Consider the following 24,282-nt stretch of genomic DNA (forward strand, 5'->3'; position numbering starts at 1 on the left):
AGCTGGCAGAATCCCTGGGAGAGGACTACTGTGCCACTCTCCTGGGGTACTATGTGTTCAGCGGAGAAGACTGCACCAGTGCCTTCAAAGGGAAGGGAAAAGTCGGGCCCTTGAAAAAGCTGGAGAAGAATCCCAGGTTTCACAGGGCATTCGGTGAATTTCACAGGGTATTTAGAAAAATAAAACTTTGTGTTAACGTCTGTGTAGACGGACCTTAATATGAGTCTATTATTTCGTAAAACTGTGATTATTTTGTAAATAAAGCACTAATTAGCATACTAGTATACCATAGACACATGTAATCATGTTATGAATAGTTCTATCATGATCTATGCCCTTCAAAACATGGGTCTAGACACCTTCATTTTTCAATTATCTGCAATATTGGCTGAGATATGTCAAAAATCGTTTTTTTGATAATGGCAGCAGTAATTTGCATAAACATGGTATGTGGGACATTGTTTCAGCTTGGGGCCATAGCTAGTCATTTTCTACACATTTTTTCCAATCTAGAAACACTGATTAGAAGTATATCTCCGGGGGGTGCAGGGGGACCTAGTCTTTTTTTGATAATGGCAGCAGTAATTTGCATAAAAATGGTATGTGGGACATTTTTTCAGCTTGGGGCCATAGCTAGTCATTTTCTACACATTGTTTCCAATCTAGAAACACTGATTAGAAGTATATCTCCGGGGGGAGCAGGGGGACCTAGTCTTCCTACTAGACTAAAAGATGGTCCTGAGAGATGCCCTTCTGGATTTGCAGGCTTTACGTTGTCATGGTAGTATCAGGGCATTTGTCCAGGTCGGAGAATTTCAATAATCGCATATGTACTCGTATATATGTATACGTATACATATGCTGTTACGGGTCGAGCTTCGGGCACCGTTAACCTGGAGGGTGTCACGGCAGAAAATAAATGAAGACACTGATGTTCCTTTTGTGTTGTTTGATGGGGTCCTGCTCTGCCCTCCCTTATGTGACCATAAGGTTCTAATTGTCACTTTTCTGCCATTCTTTTGCCTAGGAGGTGACTTTATTCTGAAGCACGCACAAGTCTTCCCACCTGAGCCAAAGTGTGCGTTTGTAACGACGAGAGATGGACGCCCGGGCAGTGTGCAGCGCACTTTGTTCAGTGAGGCCTTTGTTGTAATGGGCTTATCGGAACTTGGCCGAGCAACCGGCCTGCTTCATTACACAGTAGGTCACCCTTTCGGCCATCTCTCACCTTTGTCTTCGACAGTATAACAAGTACAAAAACAGGTTGCTGATGAATGCAGGGAAAAAGGCTCCAAGAGAGTTGCTGGAGAAGACAAGATAGCACAAACGATGACATTTAAACTGCAGTGAAACTTAGGGAAACATGGCCTCAAGAGGTATTAAAATATAAGAACATCCTGGAGCAAGGAGAACACACCGATACCGAGTAAAATACGTGTGCAAATCATTCTGACTCATTCAATTCCTTCACTCATGATGGTATGTTATCCCTGGACAATGGACCAAATGAGCATGGTACTTGCTCGTTTAGTTCATTAAATCACCTTGTTTTATTACCTCTGCCACCGGAGGTGGATGGAGGTTATGTTTTCACCCCTGTCTGTTTTCTCTGTCTGTCTGTCTGTCTGTCTGAGTAGGATATCAAAAAGTTATGGATCGATTGAGACCAAATTTTGTGACATGTTGGGTGTGTGCCAATGATCGATTTGATTTTGGTGAGCATCAGGATCTGCACATGATCCGATCATTTTAAGTGATATTTCACCATTGTGAGAGAGGGCAAGATGAATATGCAGGAGGGCCTTGCCGTTCACAAGTTCCCCCTTCGTGGATTCACTCAAGCTCGAATATTTTAATGAGGCAAGGTTTGTGGATTTCCATCTACGCTTGAATAATTGTGGGTCAGCAAACTCCTATCCGCATTTATTCACCTAATTAACATGGACCATCAACACAATCACAACTAGAACGGCACTCGGTAGAGCGCACACCTCCGCCAGGCTGAACAGTTTGTTTTGTATCCCAATGATAGGCCGGATCTGGATTCGGACCGGAACCAAAATCTAATCGGCTTGTTTTTGTCACCAAACCAACTCATTCACATAGTTTTGTCATAAATCATCCATAACTTTTTAAAACATAATGTTAGATATCACTTTTCACTCGATCCCTCAATGGTGAAGAATCGCTTACAAATTAAATCATTATGGTTTCCGAATCCCTGGTGCTGGCCTAGCGGCTAGGGTGCCAGCTTAGGATCCTAGGATCCTGGGTTCGAATCCCGGTCGATCGCTGAATTAACGCCAGGGGGGTTGACTCAGCCTGTCATCCTTCCGAGGTCGGCAAATTGAGTACCAGTTCACTGGTAATTCCCTGTTTGTCCTAAAAGGCGGCAAACAGGGTTGGTGGCAGGCAGGGCATCCGGCCGTAAAACATTGCTTCAAAAAGGGGACCAACAAAAACAACAACAACCACGGTGCCCGAAAAGGCCAACCCCCGCTTTGCGGGGGGAAATGGCCTCTATAGGTGGTTATTATATATATATAATTCATATTCAGATCTTCACCAAAATCAAATCGATTAGTCCTCGTCACACACCCAACATCACCACCAAGTTTCGTCCAAATCCATCCATAACTGTTTGAGATATCCTGCTATGATATATCGTTTTTGGACTCATCTCCCAATGGTGAAGAATCACTTCAATTCTACTAGCCGAATCCCGATCTTCACCAAAATCTAATCATTTCGTCCTTGTCACATACGCAACCTCTCTGCCACATTTCGTCGAATCCATCCACAACATTTTGAGATATCTTGTTCACAGACAGACAACACACACAAATGAAAAATCACTCGTAAAGTGACACTGGGCAAAAGAGAATGAAGTAGAATGGCACTCGGTAGAGCATCCTTTTAACCTCACAAATAATAATTGTTGGTTGAATTATGTGACCTGATATGTAAATCGTCTTCAAATTTAGTCAATCGGATGAAAATTGACAATTTTAGAAAGTTGGCCAATGTTGACCTCAAAAATAGTTGGTGGTTGAATTTAGTTTGCTGTTATGTTAATCCGATTCAAATTTCGGATTTTAGAAATTTGAAATGGTTGTTGACCTTTGGCCTATGTTGACCTTTTGGCCTATTTTGATCTCCAAAATAGTTGCTGGTTGAATTCAGTTAGTAGATATTAAAATCGTATTCAAATTTCAAGTCAATCGGATGAAAATTGTGTATTTTAGAAATTTGAAACAAAAGTGGTTGAGCTTTGGCTTATGTTGACCTTTTTTTTTTTTTTGTCTTTTTGTTTACTGAATCGAGGCTCGTGAAAGAGCTAACATTTACTTCACAAACAAATCAACCAGACAAACAAAATATATAAAAAGAGGGAGCGGAAGACAAGATGGGGAGAGAAGGGGAAGCACACAAACAACATTTGAGAGCAGGGAGATGTGTGGAGGGGAGAGGGCTTGGGGGAAGGAGGCGTGGGAAGGTTGAAGTATAAAACACAAGGACACCAAGGACTTCCAGGACAGAAGTTGGTATTTCGAAAAAGTGGAATTGGGGTGAAATTAGCGGGGGTAGAAAAGATCAAGGTTTTGGATGAGCGAAGATAAGAGATGGTGGTGAACAGCTGTTTTAAAGACCTGGAGGGTGGAGTGGGATTGAAGAGAGTGAGGGAGTTTGTTCCAGAGGCGGGAGAAAAGAGGAATGAAGGAGTGAAGGTGAGCAGAGAGTCTTGATTTTGGCAGTTTAACCATAAGAGGGTTGCAGGCAGATCTTGTGCGACCTGTAGGAATATTTGCGGTACAGAGCCCAGAGAGAGCTGGGGGGGCAAGTCCAGAGAGGAGTCGGTAGAAGACGGAAAGACCACCAACCTGCCTGCGGTGAGTGAGTGAGAGGCCCTTGGAGTTAGCTTCATCGCGGGAGATTCCAATGATTCTGAATGCTTTGGTTTCAACAGCAAGAAGACGAGCTAGGTGTGAGGCAGGAGCACCAGCCCAGAGGGGAGAGCAGTATTCCATTGAGCTGCGGATGAAAGCCTTGTATGTGGTGAGGAGCTCAGGTGTGCCAAGGAAGGACTTCGCACGACGGAGGATGCCCAGTCGGCGACTGGCTTTGGAGTCCAGATTTGAAATGTGGTTTTCCCAGGAAAGATCATGGCAGATAGTGAGACCCAAAAGCTTGAGTGACAGAACTTCTTGCAAAGGATTATTCAGAAAGTGGATGGGAGGGTTGCCCAGTCGGTCTTTTCGGAGAGACATCGTAAGAGTGTGAGATTTGTCAGGATTGAAAGACATGTTCCGCTTGTTTGCCCAGTCTGTGATTTTGTCCAGGTCTGCAGAGAGTGAGGAGGCTGCAGACTGCTGATCGGAGGGATGAAGAATGGAGCGACAGAGAGTAGAGTCATCAGCAAAGAGATAGAGAGGATTTTCAAGAGAGTCAGAGAGATCATTGATGAAGACCAGAAAAAGCACAGGGCCCAGAACACTGCCTTGGGGAACTCCAGCCCGAACAGGAAGAGGAGATGAGAGAAACCCATTCAGGGCCACACGTTGACTACGACTAGAGAGGAAGTCCGCCAGCCATGCGTGGAGATTTCCATGGATACCAAAAGAGGAGAGTTTGGTGAGCAGAGCGGGGTGCCAGAACGTATCGAAGGCACGTGATGTGTCAAGGGAGACAGCTCTAATTTCCTGTTTGGCATTGAGGACCTCCATCCATTGTTGAGAAAGCAGAAGCAGCATGTCCAGAGTAGAGTGACCAGGTCAGAAACCAAATTGATGATCAGAGATCAAGCCATTGGAGAAGAGGAAAGATTTCATATCTGAAGCAATGATGGATTCCATGACTTTGCTGATAATTGGGAGAAGGCTGATTGGTCTGTAGTTGCTGGGATCTGTTTTTGCACCTTTTTTGTGCAAAGCGGTGATGTTGGCAGATTTCCAAGCAGATGGCAGATGACCTTGAGCAAAAGAGAGGGTGAAGAGAACAGAGAGAGGGAGTGAAAGAGCGGAAGAACAGGATTTTAGGACCCGTGGGCTGATGCCCTCAGGTCCAGTTGAAGAATCAGTCGAGGGTTGACAGAAACTTTTCCACCTTGTCAGGAGGAAAGGACATAGAGTCCAGGAGCAGCTGGGTACGACTGGGTGCGGTGGGTACAGAGAGGAATGGGTTTGGGACACAAGATTTAGAGGCAAACACAGAGTTGAGGCATTCAGCTTATTCACGTGCGGAGTCAGCGGTGTGGCCGTTTGAGGTGAGGGAGGGGATGGAGGGGGAACAAACACCAGAAACAGATTTGACCAGACGCCACCAGGATTTGGAAGAGGGAGACAGATAAGAGAGTTCGGTCCTGAGAACGGAGAGATATTGTTTCCTGGCTCTCCTGAGGGTGGACACACACTTGTTCCGAGCTTTGTGAAAGGAACTGAGATTGCCTTCAGTTGGATTTGCCTTACATGAGGCGAAGGCAAGTTGTTTCAGGGCAACTACCTCACCACAAGATTCAGTGTACCACGGACGGGAGGAAGGGTAAGACAACTGAAGACGAGATGGGATAAATCTGTGCTTGAGACAGCAATTTCCTTTGGAAGAATTCCCAGGACAGGATGAGTTAATGTCAGAGGCAGTAGAGATGGGAGACCAGTCCAGATGATTTATGGCTGCTTGAGGACCATGCCAGTCGGCCTGAGTGAAATGCCAGATTCGATGGTGCTGAGGAGGCTCTTTGAGAACGGCCAGAGAGATGTCCACTTTAACAAGAAAATTATCAGATTAACCGATTGGAGCAGAAGAACAACAACAGACATTTGCAGGGAAGTTGGTCATAACCAAGTCTAGAAGAGATGATGTACCGTTGACTGAGATCCCGGTTACGAAATTGACAGATTGTATCAGTCCCAATGAGTCGCAGAAGTCTTTGCTGAGGTGCCGTGGCTGGTGTGAGAGGTACCCACCCAGCCAGCTGGCATGATGACAGTTGAAGTCGCCACATACGAGGAATAGAGAGTTGGGATGAGTGGAAGAGCTGTTTGGCAGACGGTGCAACACACATTAACAAAAGATGGGAGCGGAGGGTAAGCCGTAACCAGAGGTACTCCTGGGGCAGTGTGGTGGAGAGAGGGCAGTGCAAGGAGAGTGAGGAAGATAGTTTTTGATAAAGATAGCGACTCCAGGATGAAGCTCATGTCTATAATGCCGGAGGAGGGAGTAACCAGGGAGACATACCAAGGAATCAGGCGCCTTGAAGGAGGAAAGTTTCTGTTAAGCCGATCGAGGAGTGGGACTGAAGATAGTGAGGGAGTTTGTTCCAGAGGCAGAAAAAACAGGAATGAAAGAGTGAAGGTGAGCAGCGAGTCTTGATTTTGGCAGTTTCACGAGAAGAGGGTTGCTGGCAGATCTTGTGCGACCTGAAGGAATATTTGGGGGACAGTACACAGACAGAGCAAGGCCGGAGAGGAGTCAGTAGAAGACAGAAAGACCACCAACCTGCCTGCGGTGAGTGAGTGAAAGGCCCTCAGAATCGGCCTCATCACAGGAGATTCCAATGATTCTGAACGCTTTGGTTTATACAGTGTGAAGCCGAGCTAGTTGTGAGGCAGGAGCACCAGCCCAGAGGGGAGAGCAGTATTCCGTCAAGCTGCGGAAGAAAGCTTTGTATCTGGTGGGAAGCTCAGGTGTGCCAAGGAAGGACTTCACACGACAGAGGATGCCCAGTCAGCGAGTGGCTTTGGAGGCCAGCTTGGAAATGTGTTTTTCCCAGGAAAGATCATGGCAGATAGTGAGACCCAAAAGCTTGAGTGACAGAACTTAGTAAGAGGATTGTTGAGAAAGTGAATGGGAGGGTTTTCCAGATAGTCTTTTCCGAGGGGCATCGTGAGAGTGTGAGATTTGTCGGGATTGAAAGACATGTTCCACTTGTTTCACCAGTCTGTGATTTTGTCCAGGTCTGCAAAGAGTGAAGGGGCTGCTGCCTGCCGATCTGAGGGATGACATATGGAGCGGCAGAGAGTGGGGTCATCAGCAAAGAGATGGAGAGGATTTTCCAGAGAGTCGGAGAGATCATTGATGAAGACCAGAAAAAGCACAGGGCCCAGAACACTGCCTTGGGGAACTCGAGCCTGAACAGGAAGGGGGAGATGAGAGAATTACATTCAAGGCCACACGTTGACTACGACCAGAGAGGAAGTCTGCGAGCCATGCGTGGAGATTTCCATGGATACCATAAGAGGAGAATGGAAAGGTGAAAACAGAGTGGGGATGGAAAGGTGAAAACGGCAAGATGGAGAAGGAGGGGAGGGAAGAGACAACACGTGGTCACAGGGAGGCGTGTGGTGAGGAATTTATTTATATTTTTTGAAGACATAAACATATGGTATATAGATGGGAGGATTTCAGGGATGGAGAAGTAAGGGGTGCAAAATTGAGGCTGAGGTAGATACAGAGAAAGATAAATATGGTCCAATTTATCCCTAGATCGGATGAAGTTTGTACTTGTACTTGTCAAATTATGATGTCATAATGGAGGGACCTATGCCAAAATCATTAACATATTTCATTCCCCATTGAGAGTTCTTTACAATTAGCCATGTCAAAAAATTTTCTATGCAGCGCTTTTGGAGATATAGAGGTGCAAAGTTTTTCGGTTTTTCCAAGATGGCGCCCACACTACGTGACCTATGACGTCATAAGTATCATTGAACATGACCGAAAGTCTAACAGCGGCATAGCCGGGCTTGTAAAATATTATAAACCACAAACACACATGATTAGCTTTTTAAACAGTCACTAATGCCGTTTATAACATTAAACATAGAAATTTGGAGGAATCCAGATATCCCTGAGGTAAGTTTAATTGCAGAACTGAGGGAAGATCTACTGTAATCTAGCTTATAATCCACGAGGGTTGGGTACTTGCCGTTTTGTTGGAAGAGACGTAACGCCGATCCTTTCGATATCTGATGGTCATTTTAACAATCGGTTTGTTTGTGTTTCACACTGAATGAAAAACGTAAAGGTGGAGCCTGGCGATTGTAATATATGACAGGATTGATGATATGTTTGGCATGAACGGCATATGAACCAAAATGGCGGTGTGTGGAGAGTCATCTGCCGTAATCGCATCACCCTGTCACGTGACCAGATCCTCAGCTCTGATTGGTATACGTTTGAGGGGACATACATACATACATACAGACGGACAAACACTGTTCTAGACGGCTTTGCCCTATGGGCCACGCCGTAAAAATTATACAGATGGAGACGCACGATGGTAAAAATTTCCTGTCAATCGGACCAACGGTTGCAGAGAAAAATCATATTTATTCTGTGTGGACAAAAAAATGGACTCAAATGCAATACCCTCTCCTCAGGTGAAGGTAACTAGAAGCACACAGTAAACAAAGAAACAAAATAACAGTAGAAAATCGTCAAAAATGGCCGGGAGCACTTTGAGGAAAAGGGAACAGTCAAAAATTGGCATGATGAACTCACGGAACCAGAAACTGGAAGGGGGATGGAGGAAACGATGAATGAAGGAAGCCAAATACAGGCAAATCCTTGAGGAGAACCTGCTTCAGAGTGCAAAAGACGTTCGACTGCGGTGAAGATTTTTGTTCCAACAGGACAATGACCCCAAGCATACAGTCAAAGCAACACTGGAATGGCTTCAGAACAAGAACGTGAAATTTCTTGAGTGGCCCAGCCAAAGCCCAGATTTTAATCCCATTGAGAATCTGTGGAAAGTCTTGAAGATTGTTTTTCACCGACGCTCCCCATCCAACTTGACAGAGCTTGAGCAAATCTGCAAAGAAGAATGGGACAAACTCCCCAAATCCAGATGTGCAAAACTGATAGACATACCCAGGAAGACTCGAAGCTGTAATCGCTGCCAAAGGCGATTCTACGAAGTAGTGACTGTGTGGGTTGAATACTTATGTTAATTAGATATTTCTATATTTCATGTTTTATTATTTTGTAAAAATTTCTTTGAAAAAAATTCCACTTTAACATTATGGGGTATTTTGTGTAGATCGTGATAAAAAAAATCTCAATTTAATCCATTTTTAATTCAGGCTGTAACACATCAAAATGTGAAAACATCAAAATGTCAAGGGGTGTGAATACTTTCTGAAGACACTAGTTGAGGAAAAGGGTAGAAAGCAGTTGACACAAATGATGACTGTACATCATTTGTACAGTCACGAGCTAGCTCGACGCAGCAGTAGTAGTAGTAGTAGCTTGTAAACAATACAAGTATATTTGGTGGAGACATTGTGAGGTGTACAGAGTCCATTTTCCTTGTGCTCCTTTAAATGAAAAGTCATTTTGTGAACGAGTGATGTGATTATTTTGCTACAGCACTGAAAACATGAGGATAACTGGCTGCATGTGGGAGCCTGGCTGTGTTAAATGATATTAATTGAAGCATATCGTGCTTACAATTCTCCACAGCCGGAAGTTTTAGGTTCTCACACTGGATGTCATGGAGAAAACCGTGTCCAAGTTGTTGATAACTGTGCTTCTTGGAGTTGAATGTTGATTAAAGTAAGTGTCGATGTGTTTTGCAGAAGGCAGCCTGGAAACTCATGAAACACATTGTGCATTGGGTCAGAATAGACTCATCTGGTCTAGGCAAACCAGCCCTCTCGGGCAGTGTTCGACATAGTGCGATGGCAGTTCCCATGATTCTGCTGTGCTTGATTGAGCAGCTGGAAAAGTCTACAAACAAAGACAGTGGGGCACCTGATACATCGACGGATGGAGTTGGACATGGAATGGAGGAGGACCATGGGCTGGACCTGCGAGAACTCGGGCAGTGGTGTGAAGACCAAATTTTGTTGCATGTCCAGGTAGTTCTGCAAGTTGTCCTTTCGAGAGAAAAAGTCCCCTTACCCCATGTTTTGATGGTCCCTCTCGTTCCTTGTGGGCCAGGTGTTTGACAAATCTGCTTGCTCATTCACACCTTGCTAAACTTTATCTTTTGTCAAACCTGTCCTTTTTCATCCGACCTCAACACTTTTCCCTCGTTTCCTCCTTTATTCTCAAAGCGACCACAGATATAATAATAATAATAATAATGCATTTATTTTATATAGCGCTTTTCAGGAAGCCCAAAGACGCTTTGACAGAGTGCAAAACATAATGCATAGCAAAACATAAAAACAATTGCAAAAAAAGAAGAATCAATAGGGAAATATTCAAAGCACAAAGGAGGGAGAAGGAGAGGAGATAGTCAGGGGTTAGATGCTGTGGGTTAAATGTTGAATGCAGTGTTGAACAGGTGGGTCTTGAGTGATGTTTTGAATGTGGTGAGTGAGGAGGAGTCTCTGATGGTGTGAGGTAGCGAGTTCCAGAGGGTGGGAGCAGCGATGGAGAAGGCCCTGTCCCCCCAGGATCTAAATTTGGTCCGGATGGGGGGGGGGGGGGGGGGTCAGGAGGTTGGTACCAGCAGAGCGGAGGTTGCGGGTGGGAGTGTGTCTGGAGAGGAGGTCAGCCAGGTAGGATGGGGCCAGGTTATGGAGGGCTTTGTAGGTCAAGAGGAGGATTTTGTACTGGATTCTCTGGGAGATGGGGAGCCAGTGAAGCTTGTAAAGGATGGGGGTGATGTGGTCACGGGTCCGGGAATGGGTGAGTAGACGGGCAGCAGAGTTCTGAATGTATTGGAGTTTATTGGTGATTGTTGAGGGTGAACCATAAAGGAGGCTATTGCAGTAGTCCAGACGGGAAGTGATGAAGGCGTGGATGAGGGTTTCTGCAGCCACGGAGGAGAGGGATGGACGGAGACGGGCGATGTTTTTCAGGTGAAAGAAGGCTGTCTTTGTGATCTGTTTAGTGTATTTGTCGAAGGAGAGGGTTTGGTCAAAGATGATGCCAAGATTCTGGATGTGAGGGGAGGTGGATACTGGGAAACCGCCGATGTTGAGGGCAAAGTTATGGGTGGACTTGGTGAGCGTTTTTGGGCCAATGATGATTATTTCAGATTTATCACAGTTAAGTTTGAGGAAGTTGATTTGAAGCCAGGATTTTATTTCAGTGATGCAGGTTGTCAGGATAGAGTGGGTGGCGGTGGAGATGGACTTGGTGGAGATGAAAAGCTGGATGTCATCGGCGAAGCAGTGGAATTGGAGACCATGACGGCGGATTAAGTGACCGAGGGGGGACAGGTAAAGGATGAAGAGGAGGGGGCCAAGAACTGAACCTTGGGGGACACCTTGGGGGAGGGGAGCAGTAGGGGATTTGCAGTTATTGATGGAAATGAACTGACGTCTGTCAGAGAGGTATGATTTAATCCAAGAGAGGGCAGTGCCGGTAATGTTAAAGGTGGTTTCAAGTCGGGTGAGGAGGATGGTGTGATCGATGGTGTCAAAGGCGGCGCTGAGGTCGAGGAGGATGAGAATGTTGAGGTTGCCAGCGTCAGAGGAGAGGAGAAGGTCGTTGGTGATTTTGAGGAGAGCAGTTTCAGTTCTGTGGTTGGAGCGGTATGTCAAGGGGTGTGAATATGAAGTCATTGGGAACTGACAGATGAAGTCATTTGAGTTTGGATGAAAACTGACAGAGACCGAACGTGAAACGTGAAAAATAGAGACCGAAAGGAATTGCGAGCGCAATCGAAGAAACCGCTGAGACAGAAACAAAGCCTCAAGCCAAGGGCAGACACGGTAACGTCCTACTACTAGTCCTACACTTGGCGTCAGAATATGTGACACGAACTGTACCGACGATTCTGTACACAGGTATTCTGTACACAGGTAAACACACAGGTATTCTGTACACAGGTATGAAAAACCTATGAAGTACCTAAAATCTAAAATATGAAGTCATTCATAATTTCCACTAATTCCGAGTCATTACCTCCACCACTGAAGGTGGACAAAGGTTATGTTCTTGCCCCTATTTGTTACCTCCCCCACTGAAGGTGGACCGAGATTGTGTTTTCACACCTCACAGCTTGCTCACAGACGGACAATCTCAAAAAAGGAATAGACCGATTTGGACAATACTTTGTGGACAGGTCGAGTGTGTGACAAGGACGAAATGATTCGATTTTGGTGAAGATCCAGATCCAGAAACAAGAATCTTTTAATTTCTAAAGTGATTTTTTTTTTTTACAATTGTTAGATCAGGTCAAAAACGATATACAGAGTGCATTCAGAAAGTATTCAGACCCCTTCACTTTTTTCACATTTTGTTATGTTGCAGCCTTATGCTGAAATCGTTTAAATTCATTTTTCCCCTCATCAATCTACACTCAATACCCCACAATGACAAAGAGAAAACAGGATTTTAGAAAGTTTTGCAAATTTATTAAAAAGAAAAAACTGAAATATCACATTTACATAAGTATTCAGACCCTTAACTCAGTACTTAGTTGAAGCACCATTGGCAGCGATTACAGCCTCGAGTCTTCTTGGGTATGACGCAACAAGCTTTGCACACCTGGATTTGGGGATTTTCTGCCATTCTTCTCTGCAGATCCTCTCAAGCTCTGTCAGGTTGGATGGAGACCGTCGGTGCACAGCCATTTTCAGGTCTCTCCAGAGTTGTTCGATTGGGTTCAAGTCAGGGCTCTGGTTGGGCCACTCAAGGACCTTCACAAAGTTGTCCCTAAGCCACTCCTGCATTGTCTTGGCTGTGTGCATTGGGTCATTGTCCTGTTGGAAGGTGAACCTTCGGCCCAGTCTGAGGTCCTGTGCGCTCTGTTTCAGGTTTTCATTAAGGATATCTTTGTACTTTGCTCCGTTCATTGTTCCCTCAACCCTGACCAGTCCCCCAGTCCCTGCTGCTGAAAAACACCCCCACAGCATGATGCTGCCACCACCATGCTTCACCGTTGGGATGGTATTGGGCAGGTGATGGGTGGTGCCTGGTTTCCTCCAGACATGACGCTTAGAATTGAGGCCAAACAGTTAAATCTTGGTTCCATCAGACCACAGAATCTTGTTTCTCACAGTCTCAGAGTCCTTTAGGTGCTTTTTTGCAAACTCCAAGCGGGCTTTGTGTCTTTCACTGAGGAGAGGGTTCCGTCTGGCCACTCTGCCATAAACCCCAGATCGGTGGAGTGTTGCAGTGATGGTTGTCCTTCTGGAAGTTTCTCCCATCTCCACACAGGATCTCTGGAGCTCAGCCAGAGTGACCATCGGGTTCTTGGTCACCTCTCTTACCAAGGCCCTTCTCCCCCGATTGCTCAATTTGGCCGGGCGGCCAGCTCTTGGAATAGTCCTGGTTGTTCCAAACTTCTTCCATTTAAGAATAATGGAGGCCACTGTACTCTTGGGAACCTTCAATGCAGCAGAGATTTTTGTGGGCTTCCCCAGATCTGTGCCTCGACACAATCCTGTCTCTGAGCTCTGCAGGCAGTTCCTTGGACCTCATGGCTTGGTTTTTGCTCTGATATGCATTGTCACCTGTGAGACCTTATATACACAGGTGTGTGTCTTTCCAAATCATGTCCAATCAATTGAATTTACCACAGGTGGACACCAATCAAGGTGTAGAAACATCTCAAAGATGATCAAGAGCAATGGGAGGCACCTGAGCTAAATTTCAAGTGTCATAGCAAAGGGTATGAATACTTATGTAAATGTGATATTTCACGTTTTTTATTTTAAATAAATTTGCAAAACTTTTTAAAATCCTATTCTCTCTTTGTCATTATGGGGTATGGAGTGTAGATTGATGAGGGAAAAAATGAATTTAAACGATTTCAGCAAAAGGCTGCAACATAATAAAATGTGAAAAAGTGAAGGGGTCTGAATACTTTCTGAATGCACTGTATAGCACAATATTTCAGAAAGTTATGGACGGATTATGACTAGCTGGACAAGTTGGGTAGGTGACAAGAAGGAGCCGATTAGAATTTGGTTCTGATCCAGATCCGGCCTATCAGTGGGAGACAAACCTTGAATTGTTCAGCTTGGCGAAGGTATGCACTCTACCGAGTGCCCTTCTCGTTTTTACTTGTTCTGTCACAAACATATGGACAGCATTCACTGTTTTCATTCAAGAATACCATGTTGATATCAAACAATATCGCTGTGATGGCTCTCTATGAATAGCACAATACCACTACTTACACCAACATTATATTTGGAGATACCAGCAGATGATGCACTTTATACACGATCAGCACACAGCAGATGATGCACTTTATACACGATCGGCACACAGCAGATAAAAAACCACCTTTAGAGGCCATTTTTCCCCGCAAAGCGGGGGTTGGCCTTTTTCGGGAACCGTGGTTGTTGTTGTTTTTTTGGGCCCCTTTTTGAAGCAATGTTTTACGGCCGGATGCCCTTCCTGACGCCAACCCTTTTTGCCGCCTTTAACGACAAACAGGGAATTACCAGTGAACTGGTACTCAATTAGCCGACCTCGGAAGGATGACAGGCTGAGTCAACCCCCCTGGCGTTAATTCAGCGATCGACTGGGATTCGAACCCAGGATCCTAGGATCCTAAGCCGGCACCCTCGCCGCTAGCCCAACACCAGGGTCTGATGATGCACTTTAGCACACAGCAAGCAAGGAAGCACACAGCAGATGATGAACTTTATACGACCCCAAAATTTAATCAGTTAATCTTTTCATCATTATGCATACCTGTACCAAGTTTGAATTGGATCACCTCAGCCGTTGTCAAGTTATAGACATTTTTTTTTTTTTTTTTTTTTTTTTTTTTTTTTTTTGTATACAAGATCGAGGCTCGTGAAAGAGCGAACATTAATCACACAGAAAGACAAACCGACACATAACACATATAACATCGGGAGCGGTAGACAAGATGGGGAGAGAGGGGGAAGGACACAAACACAACATTTGAGAGCAGGGACCGAGAGACATGGAGACATCGAGAGATCTGAGAGAGGGCGACATATTACAGACTTTGCCCTTTGACCTCTTGACCACAAAATTTAAAGGTCGGAGGTCATGTCAGGTAAAAATGTGATAACAGCTGAATATATTTAAATTAAACTTTGTACAAGTATTTTTTATTGATGTAATAATGTGGGCAGAGGCATAATCGGTCGCCGTCGTGATGTTGAAGTGTTGTTCTAGTTTTGTTTGTTTTGCGTTCTGATTTGTTTCCCTATTACAGCGCGATGGCAAGGCTGTGCTGGAACATGTGTCACCAGAGGGAGCAGAACTCTCTGGGAGCTTTGGCCGGCTGCAGAACCCTGGTGACTATGACTTTGCAATGTACACAATAGCTTGTAAATACAACCACGGGTATTCTGTGCTGAAAATTATTTTAAAAGTTGCTCAACAGGAAGATATGAAGAAGAAACGGAGACGGAAACTAACGGGTGAAGAAGCATTTAAAAGAAAAGTGAAAATTTTAAAACCGCTTTTAAAAACTCCTCCACAAAAGATGATGGAAATCCCTGTTTCTTCAATTCCTGTGATAAAATATCCTCGGAGAAAACTTCAAATGTTAGTCTTGGTCAAATGATGGAGCAAGAACCAGGAGATATAGGAGAATTGGAATATGATGATGAGCTGGGAAAGGTAAGTCGACCTCCTGATTATGTTGTTCAGAACTATTAACATTCATCAGATTCAAAAATTATAGCCGGTTTCATATCAACAGCAGAATCTGCGCATTTCTATTTAGTTAAGGAAAACGCGGTTTAGAGGTGAATTTGTCAAATAGTGTCTGGCCACCTGAGCAGCCGATTCGCACCCACCTTTGGTTGAATAATCCGATTGGACAGGGAGTAGCTCAGCCCTAAGTTCATTGGAAAAAGATCAGGCTCCGGCTTTGGTTACGAGTCAGCGAAATGTATTGCCATCGTTCTTGGTTAACGCTAATAAGTTTGCTCCAAAAAAGATAGGACGCACAGCTTCCGAAATCTCCCCACCGCAAAACCATGTTGATGAACAGGGTAAAAGAGAGTAGACGAACCCCCACATCGGCAGAGTCCTTGCCTAGGAGAGCCTAAAGGTGGCCCGGTCTGACCCCATCAGGGCCTGCAGCCGATCCGGATGGAGATAGATTGACCGAGGTCCAGACGGAATGCTCCGAAAGAACCACTGGAATGGCCAATTCACCATCAGGTGAAACTGGAAGGTTGAGGTCTGGCAGGGCAGCCAGATGTTTGGCTTTAAGCACATCGGCTGTTTTGGCTGATTGTGGAGCATGCCCCTCACCGGACACCAACTGCCTGACAGCCGCCTTGATATCCATGTCAGCAAATTTGGCCTTCACCCATTTGTTAATGCATAGCTGGTCGTCAACTTTGCAGGGCTTTAGGGGTAGAGTTGCCTGAACAGGTGGGTTGTAAGTGGTGGCAAAAAAACGTCCAGATCCCCAAAAAAATCAGCCACCTGTCACTTGACTTTGGATGTCAGCAAGCCATCGGGGGAGTCCGGTGCCTCCTTATTGGGCACTCTAAGGCCAAAAAAGCAAAAAACGAGGAGGCGGTACCAGGCCAAATGGGCCTGATCCTCAAGGACCTCACGGAGAAGTTTACTGAGGGCATCGGCGACAGGAATGTGAGCTCCCTTGGTACTTTACGGAGAATGCTGAAATTGCTGTGACATCTCAACAAATAAATGGAGATGTCCATTGGTTGGGCAGGGATGACAGGGGGGCAATCAATGCAATCCCATGGCAGACGGGGCATGACCAATTCGTAAAAAACACCTCTGCCTGACACCCAGACAACTTGACACAAAAGTAGTGATAGCAGGAATTGTATGCCGACACTGGATGGAATGCTTCCTCATGTTGACGAGCTTGCATTTGGAGCATGGAAGTGTATTGACCGGAGCGACCATGCTGGGAACTGAGGGGTTAATTAATAGTCTCATTTCCAAAGGTACTTAGCAGCGCAACAAACCACTCCAACAGATCTGAAGCCACTATCAAAACTGTCACCGGCCACTCCACCGGAGGCCACCAAAACGTTATTTTATTGGCCGCCAACAAGGGCCCAAGGACCCACCATGGGCTTCTGGATGCCCATTATAGGCATTGTCAATACACCGCCGAAGGCCGCTGAACGTTCTTTGTTATTATCGCCGACGATGGCACCACTACCAGTGGTTGCTGAACACCTGACAGGGCTAGGTTTTGTGTTGGGCTCTATGCCACACAGCCTTACAGCTACCGTGCGCTTTTGTGTGGCAATTGAGCCCTGTTGTTTCCTTGGGGCCACCTTGTTCCGGGACACCTTTTGCAAACTTGAAGGGTTAAACTGTGTTTTGTCAATTGTTTTGTTAGCTATGTGGTCTTCATCAAGCTCTTTGACGATGGGGAGCGGAGTATGCGCAGCCATGTTGCTCTGCCCGATCTGCTCGAACACAATATTCGGGTGATTCAAAGTCTTTATGGTATTAGCTTCACCAAAAAGCTTTTGCAAATCTGATTAATTCAGCTGTATTTTGTCTATTAAATTGATGGCAAATATGTCCCCCCCCCCCCCCCCCCTCACTCGTTCACCATGGGGAGGGGAGGTCGTGTGGGCATATTACTCTGCCCAAGGCTGTCTTGCTCGCTCACCACAGGGAGCGGAGTTTGCACGGCCATATTGTTCTGCCCGAGACCGTCCTGCTTGTCCACTGCATGAAGCTGAGGTCGTGCGGGCATATTACTCTGCCCAAGGCCGTCTTGCTCGCTCACCACAGGGAGCTGAGTTTGCACGGCCATGTTGCTCTGCCTGAGACCGTCCCATGTGTCCACAGCAGGAAGCGGAGTTTACACTGCCATGTTGCTCTGCCCTGAGCCGTTGTGTCCGCTCGCCATTGGGAGCACGGTCCGCATTGCCATGTTGAATTGAAGTATAAATCTGTCATCAATAAACCACACAAACACAGCAGCTAATAAACACCACACACAATATACCACACAAACGCGTCCTGGAGAGGGTCTGCAATCGCCGAGTACTCTTTGTTGTTTTCTATGTGATTAAGTTTTTGTCTTTGAGTTTTATCAATTTCATCTCTTCTATTTTACTGGCTAACTCTTCTTCCAATCTGTGCTGCTCTTCCTCATCTTCACCATCCTCCTCCTCCTTCTTTTCTCTCTCTCTCTCTCTCTCTCGCTCTCCCCTGCTCTCTCCTGCTCTCTCCTGCTCTCTCCTGCTCTCTCCTGCTCTCCCTTGCCACCCATCACCATCCGACTTTTCCACTCTTTTCAAATCCAATCCAATCCGACTTTTCATTTCACATGGAAGCTCACCTCGTTTGTCCTTTCAATGTCCGCCTTCAGGGAAGAGGCTCCAGAATCGTGTGAGGTCCCAGCAGATGTGCCGGCGGTTCGGCCCGCCTCGCATCGCTGATTAAAATGCCAACGGACCATGCTCGTCTTTCTCTCGTGTGTGTGTGTGTGTGTGTGTGTGTGTGTGTGTGTGTGTGTGTGTGTGTGTGTGTGTGTGTGTGTGTGTGTGTGTGCATAAAAGAGAGAGAGACACACACAGAGACACACAGAGAACATAAGCACACCTCCTAGCTTGGTAAAGCAGTTATGTACAGTTCGTGTCCCGTAACAGTTTAAACTGCATGAACTGTGAGAAGTAATGTCTGTCTGCCACACAAAAGCATTACCTCTACTTTACTGCCTCACCAACCAAGAGGTGAGTTTGTGGTTGGGCATAATCTATATATATATATACTAGCTGAATGCACCCGGCGTTGCCCAGGTTCTTTTTGAATGAATTTAATCTTTTGTACATAGGTCTGAGGCGAGCCCAGTATCAGTTAGTGCTCAACGATTCCTTGTTCTTTCTTCTGTCGGGCCCCACGAGAGAGAATTTTGAAAGCATGTGTTGCAATCGGTCAGATATTCCTATTAAGTGCATAAGTTGTACTTCAAGATAATTTTGAAAGAAGAAGAAGATTTATTGCGAAATGGGCCCAGCCCGGCCGAGGCGGCCTCGACCGGCCTCGCCACCTAGCCTAAAGCTTTCCCGGGGCCCGTCCCAACATTTTTTGTTTCAGAGGTTTCCTCCTATCTTTCACCGTTCAGGAGATTAGCGCATGCAGACAAACAAACAAACAAAAACACAAATTTTATTTTATATATATTGTTGCGGTTGTGCCATAAAGGCAAACCCTCTATAATTCGTTGCACGACAACATGTAGCCTGCAGTAGTTAGTTATTTTCTATTGAATGTAAAGATTAGCCCTTTCCCATTGTGTAGTAATCAAAACCAATATGCGTTGAAGTTAGGCAGGATCTTCAAACCCTCGTTGATTAAGGGAAACCATTTTTAATGAGCAGGAAGGCATGGCCAAAAGCACGGCCCAGGTGACCAATGGCGAGCCGGGAACCCGTCGCCATGATGCGACAAGCCTCAGCCAATGGGAGGCTGTGGAACATTTTTTGCATGCGTGGACGGATATGGTAAAAGCCCACGCAGATCACAAATTTATTCTCTTTGCCTGGGATTTCGTGCGCACAGGACGACCTCTCTCTTGCCTTGGATTTTGCCATGTAGACGACACCCTGCTTTGGTCTCTCTTGTTTTGGCTCCACCAGACGACACATGTTTTGGCCTTTGTGTTTTGTCGACCACCATCGACTCTTTGCCGATCTCTTGCGCCATCCCGCTGACCTGCAAAGGTTGGCATTTCTACACGACTCACCTGCGCTGAAGTTCATCTACCTGTGCTAAGTTCGTCCGTGCCGACTTCAAGGCGGCGGTTCGTCCTTCGGGCCTTACCTCATCCAGGCTGTATGTCCGGATCGGGTATTGAACCGCGAGCTGCGCACACCAGACCACATGGTCACCAGCGAGGCAATACCAGCACGTACATCGGTACGCCCTTAACCAGTGTCTTTTTCCGTGTGTGTGTGTGTGTGTGTGTGTGTGTGTGTGTCAGAGTGTGCAGGCGCCAAGTCGGGGTTATTATTAGGTAATAATTGATAAGCTGAATCTTCGTCTTTGTTTCTCTGTGCCTTCAAAATAAAAGGCTGTACATTTTGTTGTTACTCTCCAACCTGTTCACTACGTCCTTTCACCAATTGGCCTAGCATCAGCTGGGACAGAATTTGGCTAGACTCAGGTCCATAAATCTTGTGGGGGTAATGCCGCTTTCCACACCGTGCAAATCCGCTCGGCACCGATAAGGTGTGGGAAAGTGAGGGTTCGATCGCTCGGTTCTTTGGCACGCGCGTGCACCTTGATCCGTGCACCTTGAAGGTATTCGTGATTCTCCGGTATTAACCGAGGGGAATCACGCAACAAAATTGTTGTCCATTTGTTGCGGGATTTTGGTCCCTCGCCGCAACGATATAATATAAAATAATAATATATATCAAAAAAAAAAAAAATATATACTCAAAGGCAAAAGTTATTGTGACACACAAACAACAAACAGAATCAGTGTTAAAGTTTTACTGCCGTGAATGAAATGTCATTACATGGAAAGACAAATGTTTCAAGGTATGGTAACGATCAACAGTCCATAAGAACAGCGCACCTGGCATATGCAAATGAGCCACAACACAAGAGGGGGTTCACACGGTCAGTAGCGAGTGTGTCCACCTTCTGCATTGATGCAGGCCTGGCACCTTTGCCTCATTGAGGCCACTAAACGTCGATGAAAGTCCTGGGGAAGATCATTCCATATCCGAAGAAGGATTTGGCGGAGTTCCTTCAGCGTTGTTGGAGGATTCGGATGACGTCGTAGACATCGCTCCATTTCATCCCAGACGTGTTCAATGGGTGACAAATCAGGGGATCTTGCGGGCCAGGGTAACACATTAACATTGTTCTGATTAAGATACTGCTGTACAACTCGAGCAACGTGTGGTCTGGCATTATCGTGTTGAAACGTCACTCCAGGGCCGTTCTGTTGCAAAAACGGTAAAGCGGCCATTTGCAAAATCTCGACTCGGTACCTCACAGCATTCAAGTTCCCCTCAATCACAATCATTGGCGTCCTTGCTGCAGCTGTTATCCCACCCCAGATCATAACACCCCCACCTCCAAAACGATCCCCTTCCAGAACACATGGCCTGATGTAACGTTCACCTGTGCGCCTGTAGACACGTGTCCTGCCGTCAGCTCGGTGAAGAAGGAAACGTGACTCATCGGTGAAGAGAACTCTTCTCCACTCACGTGCTCCCCATCGCAAGTGTTGTCTGCTCCACTGGAGACGTCGATGTTCTGGCGTCAGAATTGGCCGTCGGGCTGGGTTCCAGAACGATGAATAGAGGTGTTTTTCTGACTTCTGCACTTCTTAAGACTGCAATGAGTGGAAATGATAAGCGTCTGATTGTCTGGCCTTTTAAAGTGAACATTGCTGGCCATTTTTCTCGAATATGTCATGCTTCTTGCAAATTTCGTGCAATTCGAACAACTGCTTGGTTGCATTTCTTCGACCATTTTAACACACTTTCTCTGGTTCAAATCCAAAAATTCATTGACAAGATTACCAATGAAAAAATTCCACGTCACAATAACTTTTGCCTCCGAGTATATAGATATATATATATATATACAGTAATACCCCGGCCTACGTCATTAATTGGTTCCATAAGCCGTGACGTAACTCGGTTTTTGACGTAAACTGGGAGTAATGTCTTAAAAATGCCTTAAAATGAAGACAAACACCGTAATTCGTAAAACTAGAGTAAATAACTGGAGGAGGCTGCGGCTTCGCCCTGAATCTTTGCCGCTCCCCGTCGGGAGTCCCTCCATTGTTTTCTATCGGTCGGGTCTTCTCGAACGGGGTAACCGGCACGGACGTGTCGACCGTGAGCTGGCTTGTGTGCCGAGTGGCTCTGCGGCCCGCTTCATCACCACGGGCTTTACCCAACGTGTCCGAGCAGTTTCACCGGTGGTCGTGTCGTGTCGTCTGTGACGAACGAACGAGCTCAGGGTTCCGTGAACCCGGCCGCCCTGGGGATCGAAGCTCGCCTCTGAGTGGTAGGCGTGCCCCGTCTTTCCTCGAGCGGCCGAAGTTGCTTGCTTCTTTATTTTTGGATGATGCGATATACGCAGAAACGACGACGTACAGGCAGGCATTTGCAAATCCATGCACATGTGCACATGCACACGTCGATCGGTTCTTTACAACGATATGCATCAAGGGTATCTACTTGGTATATCTACTACAAAAGTGCAGCCGCACAGCTCAGTGTTCCTGCACACTCCCCTCAACAAAGGATATGGGTCCATGGGTGGGGAGGAAAGACAAAGCAGAGGTTGGCGGGGGAAAGGGCGCAAGGGTACACGTCAAAACAAGGTAATGCAACATGAGGGGCGCGGGAGAGCGAGCGGAGAAAGCTCGTCCCTAGCCGTTCGTCACCCCCCATGTCAACCTACACTACCCTTGCCCCTCCCCGTATTTACACTTTACAAATTCCGTCTCTACCGTCTTGTCTCTTCTATCCCCCTTTATGCCAAATTCGTTTCCAATCCCTCCCAAGAAGGAAGAGATGGAATAAACACAGTGTCTCACCCACGTCATGATGCGTCTTTCATTCCAAATCATCTGCAAAACCTGGTGTGGAGTCCTGTCACCTTGGTGAGTGGATGTGGATGGTGCGAAGAGATTTCATCCTAACTATCCTTCTAATTGACATTAACTCTTTAAACTACCCGGGGTCTTGCCCTGCCAATCAATTGGCCTCTTTACACTATGTGGTTCTAAAAACCAATTCCCATTGACCCACCCTGTGGTGCCCTACCAAATTTGGGGTCTCACTCCCCCCTTTTTTCCATATGTGCCTTCGCACAATTTCGGCACTGGGTCGTGTGGCTCTACCAGCAGGTCCTACTTACCTGCGCACCTCCGCCACTGAAGTCGCCACCCGAGCTTGCCTAGCTCCTTCAACTACCCTAACTCCGGGAAGGCCCTCCTGGCTCTCTCACCCCTCTGATGCCCTCTCTGGCATTGGGCTACCCGGGTCCTTCTCTCGGATCCTCGGGCCCCACTGAACACTACACTGAACTCTACCTGGCTCCCAGAGCCTACCTGCGGCTTCACCTGGCCGACAGACTACCAGTGGCGGAGTGCCCATTTAACCATACTCACTAATTAAGCCCACACGCCCAGCCATTCCACTCACTCATGCACCCCTCAAAGCAACAACTTGCTACTCCCTGCACCACAGATGTCAATTTCCAAACAATTTACCTACTCCCTCTACCTAACTTTAAACGACCCTCCCCGGGTATTCGTGAAGGGGTCCATCCTCCCCCATCCACTCCTTCGCACCATGCACTCCACACCACTCAATCCACACCACACCACTCAATCCACACTACTCACTCCACACACCATTTATTCCCACACACGAAGTATTCTCTCCATTTATCCACTTGCACCCCATGCAAGTCAATCACTCAACACCATTACACTTGTCCTCAATACACCACTCATACACTTTCTCCGGTCATCCCAGACCATTGCCTCATTTCACTAAGTTCAACGATAACCAGATTCTCACACACACAACCATTCTCGACCAATGCCTCATTTCACCAAGCCCAAGAGGCACCCACAATTACACACACACACAGCGTCATCTAACTAACTACTTCCCTCTAATACTTGTGCTTTCCCTGTCTTCCCTTATACAAAGCACTTCCCTCGTCATTAACATCCTTCTAATCTGACTAGGTCCCCTCTACCTGTATCAATGTCTCTACTTAAATCTCGGTCTCCTATTGTCATCCTTCTAAATCCCTAACAATATCCTAGCCCGCCCTCGGCTAGTTCACACTGCCAAACCCCATAAATCTACTGCTCCTTTGCCCCAACGTGAGGGATGGTAGAGCTACCATCCCTCTACATCGGACACTATCTCCCACTATCACCCCCCAGTCCTCTCGCACTATGAGCCCCCGTCATTGGAGGTACTGGGTCCTGCCTATATATATATATATACAAATGTATACTGTACGTCCGAGCCGGCATCGTCGTGTTTCGCCGTTGCCACGTTACGTTGGTTGTTTTGCACAGTAAAGGAACATTTACACAGTAAAGGAATAATCACAAAAATACCAGCGAAAGGCAAAGCAAGCACGCGACCACAGCACAGGACCAAATGCATATGGTGTCGCCTTTGTTTTGAATGAGAACCAGCAGCTACGCGTACGTATACTGTACGTACATTTTTAAAATTTTTAATGTGCTTTTTATTGTATTTTTAATTGTTTCGATCGTTAAAACATCAACGTTATAACAACGATCAATGATCGTTAAAACATCCAATTGCTTAAATTGTTTAATTTTTTTCACGTCCGTAGGAATGACGTAAAGTCGCACATAATGACGTTCGCTGAACTGAAATTTACTCTAGAAGAGTGTCGCAAAGTCGGATT

The 24,282-nt window shown here is 46.1% G+C and overlaps 1 protein-coding gene across 3 annotated transcripts in view; it reads left to right on the plus strand.

Moving 5' to 3' along the window:
* Window positions 1–24,282, plus strand: part of RENBP (renin binding protein) — a 91,839-nt gene that overhangs the window by 44,526 nt on the left and 23,031 nt on the right. Inside the window, exons 5-7 of one of the 3 annotated variants that reach the window (XM_068133406.2) lie at window positions 1,028–1,200; window positions 9,576–9,857; window positions 15,101–15,182. In XM_068133406.2, coding sequence (XP_067989507.2) covers window positions 1,028–1,200; window positions 9,576–9,857; window positions 15,101–15,182 — 537 coding nt within the window. The remainder of the gene's footprint in view (window positions 1–1,027; window positions 1,201–9,575; window positions 9,858–15,100; window positions 15,183–24,282) is intronic. The other 2 variants (XM_068133407.2, XM_068133408.2) reach the window with 2 other exon arrangements.

The sequence above is a fragment of the Myxine glutinosa genome, chromosome 12, assembly GCF_964187855.1.
Source record: "Myxine glutinosa chromosome 12, kmMyxGlut1.1, whole genome shotgun sequence".
Classification (NCBI taxonomy): domain Eukaryota; kingdom Metazoa; phylum Chordata; class Myxini; order Myxiniformes; family Myxinidae; genus Myxine; species Myxine glutinosa.